The sequence below is a fragment of the Dreissena polymorpha genome, chromosome 15 (assembly GCF_020536995.1).
Source record: "Dreissena polymorpha isolate Duluth1 chromosome 15, UMN_Dpol_1.0, whole genome shotgun sequence".
Lineage (NCBI taxonomy): Eukaryota > Metazoa > Mollusca > Bivalvia > Myida > Dreissenidae > Dreissena > Dreissena polymorpha.
This window is the reverse complement of record NC_068369.1, coordinates 47,276,876-47,291,237: the sequence shown is the minus strand read 5'-3', so window position 1 is coordinate 47,291,237 and position 14,362 is coordinate 47,276,876. Positions and strand designations below refer to the sequence as shown.

General features: G+C 34.1%; 2 protein-coding genes across 2 annotated transcripts in view; both read right to left on the bottom strand.

Annotated features, from left to right (window-relative positions):
• The window catches only part of LOC127861288 (uncharacterized), a 188,839-nt gene that overhangs the window by 170,566 nt on the left and 3,911 nt on the right, over positions 1 to 14,362 (bottom strand). The window lies entirely within an intron of this gene.
• The window catches only part of LOC127859727 (uncharacterized), a 29,124-nt gene continuing 24,582 nt past the window's right edge, over positions 9,821 to 14,362 (bottom strand). Inside the window, exons 3-6 of the mRNA XM_052397234.1 lie at positions 14,068 to 14,232; positions 12,699 to 12,875; positions 11,533 to 11,670; positions 9,821 to 10,419 (exon numbers count right to left, since the gene is read on the bottom strand). Coding sequence (XP_052253194.1) covers positions 10,150 to 10,419; positions 11,533 to 11,670; positions 12,699 to 12,875; positions 14,068 to 14,232 — 750 coding nt within the window. The 3' untranslated portion in view covers positions 9,821 to 10,149. The remainder of the gene's footprint in view (positions 10,420 to 11,532; positions 11,671 to 12,698; positions 12,876 to 14,067; positions 14,233 to 14,362) is intronic.

Here is a 14,362-nt window from a genome sequence, read left to right as displayed (position 1 = left end):
GCCAAGTATGAGGTTGAGCGATCTATAACCGGTTTAAACCCCCAATGCTTTGCATTGACCGTTCCAAGGCGGTGACCCCAGCTTTATTCATATTTTGTGTTTATGTTGGTTTGTATTGTGCTGTATTGTGCTGTTTTGTACTGTTTTGGCAATCGGTCACTTGCCTTTAATTAAGGACCAACTAATTGTTTTTCATGAGAATTCAATACTGCTCCAGCAGCTGGAGTTTCCCTTCTTTATATTCTAATACCTTTTTGTCACTAATTGTTTTTATTGGTACGTAGTCTGACTCTGATTGTTATTTTATTAGTGTGTTTTTATTTATTTGCATCATCAGGTCATATCCACACTACAATTAACTATAAAATAAATGTTTTAGTATTAGAATATAAATTCAGTAGATCACCGTTATTTAAAACATCGTGACAAATAATTCCTCATTATTTCATGTATTGGTTCGATTCCGATTTTGTCCCTTATTATCTAATTAGAAATGTAATGCTTTATTTAAACATCGCTAAAAATTATCGCAATTTAGACCCATTTGTCTAGTCCTATCTAAAGTTTTGATACGTATCAATTAGGTGATAATTTACAGGGCTTATCTGCGATTTTAAGTATATTTTACATCTCTTGTTGCTAACAATGGTTCTCGATTCTTGATTTCACAGATTTGTTTATTCATTTAAATGTAAATTTCACAACCTAAATCAACGATCTTGAAATAAACAAAGTTAGGTTTTTATTGTAAGGTCCAGTCGATTCTCACTTGATAAACTAGGTCGTCGTTTCATCAATAGTGGCTCTCAATTGATTCATTTTTCGTCGGAGCAGTTAAAAAAAATAAATAATAAATATGAGAAGACAAAATATACTTTATATCACCAAGTGACTGTTCGTGTTGTGTTTTTAGTATTTTTTATAAGGTATGTGTTGAGGAATAACAACAAGTTTAGACAGCATCGTTTTTAGAGTTATAGAACACCGATTGGATTTTGTTTTTTTTCCATATCGAATGTTATGAGAAGAAAAAACGAATGCAATCTTATTTAAATATGTGCAAATGTGGTGTCAGATGCATACCAATCGGAGTATATTTCCCAATTAGTGAATTCGTTTGTGCCCCTCTTTTTTAGACTTTTGTTCATGCTTTAATTGATTATCCGTCGTTAGTGAAGTTGAAGTCATGATATTTGTTTCGTGAATTTATATTCATTTGTATGATTAATTTCGACTGAATTTATAAAATTTGTGCAGAAATTCATAAGTAAAGGCAATTTAAAGAACATCGTCGGTGTTATACCATCACATTATAACTCCTTTTATTCGCATGAGCAAATTTTAATCGAGAGCCTTATAGTGAAGTGGACGTTTGCCTGCATCTGACAGACTACCCACCGACGCGTTAATGTTGTTGCTATATTATTTAAATGGCGGCTGTTGTTGGATCGTTGCAAGACGCCAAGTGGAAGTGGTCGCTATATTGAGCCTACCAACCCATCAACCGACGTCTTAAAAACGTTGTTTTTGAAATTTTAATGGCAACTTTAGCATTAGAATTGCAAGACGTCAACGATATTGTCGGTAGCTTGCGCCATTCATTCCGCCCACCGACTCATTACTGTCCTTTTTAGCAAGAAAATGATTTGATTCTGGTAAAATCAATACATTGGTATTTTCGTAACAAAAAATATTACGAATGTCAACCATATTGCAGAGGAGGTAATTTTAACGTGCCTGTTCTGTATATGACGGATTGCAATCCCCGGTCTCTTTTAGTGTGTAACCAGGATTAGCTATTACTTTTGATTGATTATTAATATTAGAGAGAAAATTACACTCCTGTAATAATTGATTGGTATAATCAGTCCGGAGTGCCATCGTGCCTGAAGTTATTGATTGTTGTAATTAGTTTTTCGGATCACTTACGTGTCTGAGTTATGAAGCATGCAGAGTTGGCCTTTCGTTTCCTTGAAATCAGGTTGTGACCTATTATACGCATATACGAGTATATAATATTTTGCTGTGTTCACATATGACGAATGACGAATAATATCTTCGATTGTTTACATCGAATTATAATTGAAATCATAGCACGTAGCTTCTTTTCATTGATTCATGGATAGTTTTAGATAAATATAAGTGGTATTTACTTGAACTATAATTGATTTATGTACCGTGTGCCCGTAGGAATTCAAAATACACATTGTCTATTTTAGCGGAAATGTTGTTGTTGTTGGGGTGGGGTCATATGTCAAAACCTAGTCAAATTAAGTGGTTTATTATATTATTATATAAAGCTTATACTTCCCAGCTACTTTTTAGACGCTAAGTGGAGTGTTCTTGGCATTCAAAAGTGCATGGAACATAATAGTGTGGGCAGATTATATCTGTGTTTTATTTCTCGCTTGTACATTGGATCTTTTTTAAGTCGTAAACGCTCATAGACGCGGTCTTCGGTTTTATTTATGTCTGAATAATATCTTTAGTTATTTTATGACTGAGAACATTCAATACGCTGGAGCCCAGAGCCTGCGCAATAACTAACCGAAGTGGTCTCTTGTGATAAAAAAAGTCATTGAGTAAATGACAAGAAGTCAGCGAAATGGTCGGTAGCATGTGCCTTCCATCATTTGTTGTGTGCTCGGTGTTAATACTGATAGTCGCCCGCCTCCATTTACTTGTGTTGATAAAACGTCTGTCCGCTCATTACCAAATGACTTAATTGGGATCCATAGAAATATAATGGATATATTTAGAGCTGCTGGCTCAGTTATATTTATAAGTATAGAGTACACAATGTATGGGCACGTTTTGGAATGACCGGGTTGTACTCATGTATAGTGTGATTTTAATACTTAACTCGGTTTATTAAGCGTTTTTGTTGTTGTAAATACCTGTCAATTTTGCCAATCTAGAATAAGAATCCTTTCGTGTCTACTGACGGCACATTTATCCAACATTGTATTGACTGCGGGAAAGGCCAATACAGGTCAAAACCTGGCTTAGACAGCTACGCCTGCAGGTCGGACCATGCAGACTTCGTGAAGAAGCCGGTAGGACATGCAGATAAACTCTGATATACATACAGTAGTCAAGACAGCTACGCCGAATCAAGCAATTGACATGACGCCTTATCTATGATCGCTCCGCCCACTAGAATTGATCCACCAATCAGCGATCGATTAATCGGTCACTCGTTAGCAACGACCTGTCCGCCATTTTGTAGACAAGCTACATGTTTAGGTTCACTTTTATTCCAACGAGTTTCTTTTGTTTTCCTCTTAAAAAAACGATTAAAAATGGTTAAACGGTGTCAATGGGGATTATGTAACTCGGACAATCGATACCCTGAAAGATTAGTTGGTGACATTTAATTTATATCGTTTCCAAAGCCGAAAAGAGATCTTGAGAAGTGTAAGAGATGTATAAATTCATGCGGTCGTCACCACGAACAACTGAACGTCAACACTGTCAAAGACAATTATAATATATTTTTATCGGATATACTAGCAGATTTAAACAGTTTATGTTATCGATCTGATTATCACATAATATTTCACTTTTTTTAATAGTTTTATCAGTTACTAGGTCAGAAGCGAGGTTCATCTGTATTACTTAAGGAGAAATAAAATCCAGCATGAAGCCTAATTCGTGCTGTGTTTTATTACTCTGATAGTAATGCACTTAATTGACATCATACATGTTATTTGAAGGTGACATGTGATATATTATCTTATTAACGGTATCTACACATTTGCACTCATGTGGTGTCACCAATAAACGCTTTTAATCCACACTAGGAGCTCGAATGCCTAGATCTCATTTTTTAAACGAGTTTCGTTTATTTTGTTCGGAGTAAAAAACGGAAATGAAATATGGCAAAAACGGTGTAAAAAGGGTTAATGCAACTCTGACATTTGGTATCCAGAAAGATAAGTTAGATGAATTAATCTTATACCATTTCCAACGCGACAATGCGGTCTTTGACAAGAGCGAGTGGAAGCTTCAAGAATTACCGAGATCCTCTTTATAGAACATTAATTTATATCACAAACTTGAAATGTCATATAAGCAATAACTAAGCATTATTAAGTTTGTATTATGTCACGTGTGCATATAAAATAATTGAGAACTTTGGTAACTTTACGAAATCCCCGTTAAAAATCGCGTTTCTGTGTGTGTCAGAAACAAGTGAAAACCATTTTGTTATTATTTTAATAAAGACATATCGATAAATGCTATTGTAAAAGAGTTATTATTACTGATATTAGTTAACCAATGAATGCGGTAACTTCAGGGAAGTCGGTACCTGCGCGAGCGTCTGGTATTGGTAGCCTTATAAATTTATAATAGCCAGACCGTATTCCATTTCGTACACCGCTAATTTTATATCAGACAATGTCCAAACTTACTGTGTTGTTTTTGCGCTTTAAATTATAGTGATTGATAAATGTCCCATAAGCAATGTTTAATGTGATTAATATCACTTTTATACGCAATAACATGTGGGATTGAGGTACCCACCCGGCGTCAGAAAGCGCGTAAAACTTCACCGAATTCCCAGTTATATAGCGCTATTTCGTGTCAAATACACGGGTAGGGGGGAATGTTTCGGTAATAATTTTGTTTATAACACGGGTAAATACCGGTGAAGTGTTAATTTATTGCAAATACCACCATTACACGTAATAACGGGTTCGATTTCGGTAAGCGCGCAAGCGTTTGAGAGCGTGTTTAATGTACCGATTTACCCGTTATAAATAGCTGATGTTCTCTTTAATCGCATTTTTTTGCATTTTCAGAATAACTAAATGGCATCAACCCTTTACAAGTGTAATATGGTGTTAAACAAGTCCTTAAATATCATCCGGAATATCGCGTAAATCTATATGCAGTCTATAGGCAAAGAAGCCATTTTGGTGTTAGCTTGTCTAGGTTTTCTTCCCGCTGAGCCACGTGATTAAGTGGGCGGAGCGATCACTGATAAGGCGTCATGTCAATTATATCAGACTTACGAATGTTTACAACATTTTATTATTGAAGTTTAAGGCTCTTTTATTTTATATCTTGCAAAAAGAAAGTATTCAATTAAAAAATATGGAAATCTTAATAAAAATACTCTCATCCCAGTAAAACTATTGATACACAATGTAATGGAATATTTACTTGTGTGTTGATTTTCAAAAATTTCATGCTTTCTATAAAAATTTGAATTTCTTATCATAATAAGATGGATTAGTTATTTTTCAGGTAGTCTATGAAGTATTGTGTGTAGCATTTAATTTTTGAAATATATCATATATTCAACAATTTATAAACTAAACATCATGCGAGATGTTCATGACAGCGTTATTCAATTTGCATCGAAAACGTTAACTTGATATATAACTTTCCATGTTTTCCACAGAGTTGAAAGACAAAAATGGTTCATCAGGTGTAAGTTTATTAGAGACGACCTACACAATGTAAATGTGTTTTTGATGGCAACAACGGGAGTTCTTTATTTAAACAAATCTACCTGTGATTTACATTTTCTTTTACGGGAAACTGGGTCACGCAATAAAAAAAACTAACATAGAAATAAAACGCGTCCAATATTTTAATTTTATAAGAATGTCATCATTATGGTACTATGCTTTGTTTTATGTATCTTTAAATATCAATAAAGTGTTATCTTTTTGGTGTCTTGTTTGATGTTTTTAATTATAGATCCGTCGTAATTTAGTTTATGTTTCGGTCCACCCGAAATATTCGGAAAGTCTGGTCAGCTGTTGATCTATAATAAGAATAGATTTTGTTTTATCAGCACAGTTCCATAGCATAAATTCCTACAGAATAACAAAGGCAAATTCTTTAACATAAGGCCCATTTTATCTGTTATTTCTAAGATATAACCTTAATTTACTTGACAGAATATCAAATTCGTGTTCTTTTGTTAGGTTTTCAAATATTTAGTTATGGTATTATCATTAAACATTAACAACAGTATATTTTCAGAACAGTCCATACTGACAATACTAGTAAGTTTAATAGCTTTTGGGACAATATAATAAATTGAATTAGTTTCATAGTAATCTCTTGCTGCACAAAAACAACAACAACACTGCAAACTGGTGATATGTGTTTGTATTATATCACAAAGCATGTTTTCGAATGAGTTTACATATGAATTAAACACGCATTTCATATTTTACGGATTGCCCTACACAATCAGACAACACATGGGTTACTACATGCATGAAAAACAACAAGTCAGCGTAAGCATGTATCACTTCCTAAACGTGATGAACAGTTTTATAATCGTTATTGATAACAATTCATATCATACCTGTTTTAATAAATTAATGATCTACACACACAAAATAAATGAATATATTACAAATAGAGGACGTTTTTTAAAATAAAAAAATACTTATTTTAAACTCTTAATTTAAGGTCATTTATACACAATATAATTCATAACATATGCTCTAATTCGCAATTAAATGTGTTATGTATTTCATAGAAAAAACATATGGTTTTAATTCTTTAAACAGTTCACATAGAGGTTTAAAGATATTGTAACAAAAACAAAACTAAAAACAAAAACTTAGTCCGATGAGTTTCCATAACATGTGATCTTTGAAGATAGCTAAAAGGCCTGATTTAGATAAAAACAACAACCATGGGACCTTGGAGAGGACCAATGGCTCTATGTTTTATGTTCTAAGACTCTATGTTACCAGAAAGCATGTTTAATAAATAACTAAAATAAAGATTGACTTTGATTTGTAAACAATACTGAACATTTTGGCTTCCATAGCTTTGTTGACCTTTGTAGCATCTACACATGTTTATTATTGTAAAAGGACAGTTTGGAAAAATAGTGGATTTGTAGAATATATCAAAACTAAAGAATTTGTATATGAAATCCTCTAATGACAAATAAACTGCAAAATGACAGCGAAGGATACAAATAATGGGATAGAAATAGAGAAGTTTCAGAAAAACATGCAATAATACAGGAAGTAAATGAACAAATCATTTTATGAGTGAAAAGCAAATTAAACAAGACAATTACATGAATATTAACTCCTTAGCAATTAATAAAAAAAGAACTATATGATAAATTATGTACAAAATATATTTTGTTTATATTTAGGAAATAACCTTTGATGTATTGTTATCTAATGTATCGTTTTGAATTAAGTTAAGATCTCATATAATATTAAAATAACTAATTTCCACGAATGTGTCACTAAATTTTTCTTGGTTAGTAATTAGGTAATACACTATGAAAACAACTGACTGGCAGGGTAATTTGCTGAATAACAAGGGCTGTTTGTAAAACATGCATGCCCCCCATATGGGCTGTCCGTTGTAGTGGCAGCCATTGTGTGAAGACGATTTATGTCACTGTGACCTTGACCTTTGACCTAGTGACCTGAAAATCAATAGGGGTCATCTGCGGGTCACGATCAATGTACCTATGAAGTGTCATGATCCTAGGCAAAAGCGTTCTTGAGTTATCATCCGAAAATCATTTTACTATTTCGGGTCACCGTGACCTTGACCTTTGACCTAGTGACCTCAAAATCAATAGGGTTCATCTGAAAGTCATGATCAATCTACCCATGAAGTTTCATGATCCTAGGCGTATGCGTTCTTGAGTAATCATTCAAAAACCATTTTACTATTTCTGGTCACCGTGACCTTGAACTTTGACCTAGTGACCTCAAAATCAATAGGGGTCATCTGCGAGTCATGATCAATGTACCTATGAAGTTTCATGATCCTAGGCCCAAGCGTTCTTGAGTTATCGTCTGGCAACCACCTGGTGGACGGACCGACCGACAGACCGACCGACATGACAAAGCAATATACCCCCTCTTCTTCGAAGGGGGGCATAAAAAGTTAGTTAACAATTAAGAATGCGGCAAAATAAAAGTAATTAAAAGGATCCGTAAACGGGTATAATTATTTTCTTATTTAAGCACACATAACAATTACATGAATGGGTCTAAATACCAATAAATAGTTTAAATGACTACGTTTTTTGCTGTTTCAGCGTTTAACAAAATGTTAAAAAAATGAAAATGTTTATACAAAATAAATGTTTGGAATAAAAATGAAACTAAAATGTATGCTAGAATAACAATAAAATACAACAATTAATATATGTGCAGTCAAATAGCATGAACTTTCTTAAACAAACATTTCAATAAAATAGGCATATACTTAATAAATAATCTATCCAATCTTAACAAAAACTTACAAAAAAATGATAAACTTAAACCTTCCAACAGCACAATGTAAGAAATATAATATAAACATGAAAATCTGTCAGTGATAAAAAAGAGAAGATAAATATCGAATTTGAGCAGCCATATTTACATGCTAAGCATAATATTTATGTTCATCACCAAACTTTCAGCGACATAAAATGTAAATATTACAAATACAAAAAACCGATTCCAATCTGAAAATATCACAGTCTACTTGCACATGAATCTATACAAAAAACACTTCTATTTCTTAACACGTTTATTTATTTACAAAGTTTTTCACCATACATTGATGTTTCTTTGTACATCATACATGCACAGTATAAAATAATATCAAATATATACACATTCCTTACAACTATTTATTTAATGTGTGATGCACAACTATACAAATATCACCCTGAAAACATGGACATCAGTGTCTCTATTCTCAAAGTTAATAAGGAAAAGTTAAATTAAATTTAAAAAATATATGAAAGTCTTCAGCAAGATCAACAGGTATTTGACTTAACAAAGAAAATGTATTTCTCTATTTCTGTCAATACATCATTAGTTACATTTGTTTATACAATATTCCATCAATACAATCCTAGGGCATGTATTTTACAACATATCTGAAAAGTCTAAAATAATGATACAATATTTTCACTTCAGACTTTAAGTGCAAATGTTATGCATTGTATTTTACCACAATATTTATAGATCTGCATATTTTGATATAAGTATGTTCCTGGTAAATACAATACATGAAATAAACAGATTTGAAAATAAAGATAAATTTTGTCTAAAGACACTTCAAATTGAGCCTCGTTTCAGGAAACCTGGACTTGATGCATGTGCGTAAAAGTATCATCCAAGATTAGCCTATTCAGTCTGCACAGGCTAATTAGGGACGACACTTTCTCTTCTCATGGAATTTTAAAGGAGGTCTCTTCTAACCATTAATCAAATTAGAACAGAAAGTGCTGTCCTTAAATCAAATTAGAACAGAAAGTGCTGTCCCTAAATCAAATTAGAACAGAAAGTGCTGTCCCTAAATCAAATTAGAACAGAAAGTGCTGTCCCTGAATCAAATTAGAACAGAAAGTGCTGTCCCTGAATCAAATTAGAACAGAAAGTGCTGTCCCTGAATCAAATTAGAACAGAAAGTGCTGTCCCTAAATCAAATTAGAACAGAAAGTGCTGTCCCTGAATCAAATTAGAACAGAAAGTGCTGTCCCTGAATCAAATTAGAACAGAAAGTGCTGTCCCTGAATCAAATTAGAACAGAAAGTGCTGTCCCTGAATCAAATTAGAACAGAAAGTGCTGTCCCTAAATCAAATTAGAACAGAAAGTGCTGTCCCTAAATCAAATTAGAACAGAAAGTGCTGTCCCTAAATCAAATTAGAACAGAAAGTGCTGTCCTTAAATCAAATTAGAACAGAAAGTGCTGTCCCTAAATCAAATTAGAACAGAAAGTGCTGTCCCTGAATCAAATTAGAACAGAAAGTGCTGTCCCTAAATCAAATAAGAACAGAAAGTGCTGTCCCTGAATCAAATTAGAACAGAAAGTGCTGTCCCTGAATCAAATTAGAACAGAAAGTGCTGTCCCTGAATCAAATTAGAACAGAAAGTGCTGTCCCTAAATCAAATTAGAACAGAAAGTGCTGTCCCTAAATCAAATTAGAACAGAAAGTGCTGTCCCTAAATCAAATTAGAACAGAAAGTGCTGTCCTTAAATCAAATTAGAACAGAAAGTGCTGTCCCTAAATCAAATTAGAACAGAAAGTGCTGTCCCTGATTGCCTATGCAGACTACATGTGCTAATCTGGGAGGGCACTATATGCACATGGATTATGCTCCATTTTCATAGAGCATGACACAATTATTTTTCTTATGGCTTTAATGGGCCTTTTGCGTTAGCACACTATCCATGTTCTGACGTATTTTATCCGCCGTCCGTCTCTCCTGAAGGTGGCGTTGCTCCAGGGTGTGAATGTCAATGACGTCCATGGTTTGCGTCGACCCCTGGGGGGTAGCGTTCTTGGACAAGTTCATTCCCTTTCTGCCGGGACTTCCAGGGGTCAACTGGGCTGCCACCTCGTAGGAGTTGTACTGGTTAGGTCTCGGCTTGGTCTGAGGTTTGGGCACATTCTTTGCATACTCTAGTGCCTGCAAAATGAGGTTCGTGCTTAGTGGTATGATGCATTACACCTTAAAATGTATTCACCAACCCTTTCTTAGAATTAAAACAAGAGATGTGTTTGTCAGAAACACAATGCCCCCCTATTGCGCCGCTTTGATTTATTTATTTTTGTTTTTGATTATATCCCTTTAAAAAATATTACTTCCCTTGTAAAAATGATCTGTACCTGCCAAATGATAAATATAAATTATCTCCTTTTAAAGCTTGTTACTTTCCTTACATTTGTTTTTTTACCTTTGACCTTGAAGGATGACCTTGACCTTTTACCACTCAAAATGTGCAGCTCCATGAGAAACACATGCATGTGAAATATAAAGTTGCTATCTTCAATATTGCAAAAGTTATGGCCAATGTTAAAGTTTTTGGACAGACAGACAGACATATGGACAGACGGACAGTTCAACTGCTATATGCCACCCTACCGGGGGCATAAAAAGAGAATAGACTTAGAACCTTGAAAAATATGTATTGTGTTTAAATATATCAAGGCTTCCACTGGTGATAATGTCCTAAAAAGAATGTTCTACATGAAGAGTTATGTAGATACATGTATAGGCAGTTAATGCCAAATTTGACTCAAAATTAAAGCATATTTCTTGTCTGAAACCATTTCAGTATACAGTGTTTGCTGTTCTTAGAAACATCATTCATAAAACCGTATCCCACCAATTTTAGCTCACAATTCATACTTGTACAGACAAATTATTTTCGAAAAAAACAAGAGCTGTGTTTGTGAAACACAATGCCCCCTACTGGGCCGCTTTGAAGCCGCACCGCAGCTATTTTATAAAAAAATGACTTTTGACCTTGAAGGATGACCTTGACCTTTCACCACTCAAAATGTGCAGCTCCATGAGATGCACATGCATGCTAAATATCAAGTTGCTATCTTCAATATTGCAAAAGTTATGACCAAGGTTAAAGTTTTGTGACAGACACACAGACACACACATACAATGACAGACAGACAGACAGGCCAAAAACAATATACCCCGATCATTTGATTGAGGGGCATAAAAATCTGTTCCGCTTCTATGGTAGAAACAGATAAAAACTATAACTTATAAACAAGGCCTTACCGTTTTCCTCTTGACGCCCTCCTCTCCCGGTTTTTCAGGCTGCTTAGGAAACTTTGGAGGTTTTTTCACGCCCAACTCCTGGCGATTCTTCTCCATCACCATGCGAGCATACTCAAATTGTTTGTGCCGTTTCTCCATCTGAAATGTGACAAAACAGCTGAAAATTTGCTGTCATAAATCCATGATTGAAATTGCACAAGGATTTTATCATTCTATATTGATGATTTTGCATACTGTTAAACCATAGTTAAAGTGTTTACTGCATTACAGTGATAACAGTAACATTAAACAAAATATTTAAACAAATCAGCATCAAAAGGCCATTTAGAATTACACTTAAATTAAATTGTGATTAGAAATGAAATTGTGCGAGTTGATAAATCAGTCAATAACAAAATTGTGCTAGTGGAAAAAACATTAAAACGTGAGTTTATCATTAAACTGCTGTATCTGCCCTACATGTTAACACAAGTTTCAAGGGCAACCCTTAACATGAAAACTCCGCAGCATACCTTATCTTTGCAAAAGTCAGTGTGAACAAGAGATTGCCAAGCGATATTGTCCCCTACCGGTGAAACTCAACCATTAGTAGTCAGTATTTTTTTTATATATTTGTTGCCATAGCGACCATAATTCTTGACATAGGAACAAAATGAAATGATGTGCATTATCTCCATATTGCAATCTATCCATGTTTCAAGTTTCATGAAAAAATATGAAGAACTTTAAAAGGAAACGCAGGATCCAGAAAAGTGTAACAGACAGACTTACTGACAGACAGAGTGCAAACCATAAATCCTCTCAGGTTTCACTGGTAGCGGACAAAAAAACATTTTACAATAAAGTTAGTAAGCTTCATTGCATTGTAACCCTTTATCACTTAGATACATGTTTTTACGCATTTGTAGTACCTTAGAGAGTTTTATTTAATTTAAGACCTTTCTTACTAGATTCAAGTTGTAAAGGGTTAAGCGTATTTAAAGTATAATTGCTAATGTATTTATACACTTTTTGGAAAAAAATGTAAAAAAGTACTCCAAAAATACACAAGTGTATAAAGTGCTTATTAAATGCCCATTCAATAGGGTGCCGATACAGATGTGTTTAATGTGTATTAATTAAATAAACTCTTTTTGAGAAAGGGCTGGTCCAACTTTGCAGCATACCTTATCTTTGTAAGACTCAGTATCAAGGTCCGGGCCCAGGGTCCCTCTATTCAGTCGCACCTCCCGCTGCATCTTCTTGTAGTCGTTAATGTTGTAGACTTTATACCAGGGGTGCTCGCTTGGGTCTTTTGTCTTCATTTTGTGATATAGTGCTGCGTAACCTTCCTCCAGGGATTTCTACAATGCAACATCAATTAATTGCACCTTTTAATAGATGTTTACATATTTGAAAATTTTCATTTAATGCATTGACTAACAAATGTTGTGCACCATGTTGTGTCACACTCAACTGCCGCCTTTTTGGTGATACAGTATAACACAAGCCACTCAACTGATAAATACTCCAGTAACAGATAACTAGCCTTGTCTTCTGTATTTGTCACAAACTACAGAAAAAGATTAATATACATTTGTATATTTGGTTCAAATGTAAAAAAAACTGGAAGAATTACTGTAGTTCATACTGATCAATATTCCTTGGCAGGAAAGACAGGAAAAAATTGAATATAGTAAATAATATTCACATCACCAAAAAGTTATGATGGTGTATGTTTACTTAATTCTTGTGTGATATCCCTACAGGCTCATGAAAAACAACATAAACAAATCACCAAATTAAACACCTGTCATATAATATTACCTGTTTACTTTACACTCATAACTATTCATGGGACATTAATTCTCATGGCTTTCATTGGTTGACTGATCCACAAATTTAACACAAACACATTGGAACAAGGCTATTGTCAAGCAATATGGTCCCCTACCGGCTCCATCATTGTCAGAAATTCCACCATTTTCAGATTTTTTTTATTTTTGGTTTCCATATGGCAACCACAATTTTTGACGTAGGACCGAATTGAAATGATGTGCATTATGTCCATATTGCCATCTATCCATGTTCCAAGTTTCATGAAAAAATATTAAGAATTTTAAAGTTATCGCAGGATCCAGAAAACCACCATTTTCAGCAGTATTTCTATTCTATTTGTTGCCATAGCAACCAAATTTTTTGATGTAGGAACAAAATGAAATTATGTGCATAATGTCCATATTGCCATCTATCCATGTTCCAAGTTTCATGAAAAAATATTAAGAACTTTCAAAGTTATTGCAGGATTCAGAAAAGTGTGACAGACGGACGGACGGACGGACAGACAGACAGACGAAGCGCAAACCATAAGTCCCCTCCGGTGAAACTGGTAGGGGACAAAAATGACTAACACAAATTTCTCAATTTTTATGTGCCAAAAAAATAAAATAGAAATAAAATAAATGTGTCCACAAAAAGTCATTTTTGAACATTTAAAAAACCACAACATTTAAAACAAATATTTCACAATATTCCTTCTTGATTTCATAGACTTACCAGCTCAGTGTTTGAGATCTCGTCATCTTTATAAAAGTTGAATCTTTTGGAGTATCCAGATGGGTCGGCAAGTTCTAGCTCCTCTTGCGTTAATCTTGGCTCTCCATGGTATGGTACCAAAGCCTGTTCTGGGGCCCCTGTATTATAGCTGTATTGACCTGCATCCTTTAGAAAAAAAATTGAGGAGCCTAGATTATTATAATTTTTGGAAGAACCAACAATTTTGGTCATAGTAAAGATGTTGTATAAATACTGCATGCAATAATCCCCCAGTGTTAGATGTTGATATATTTTC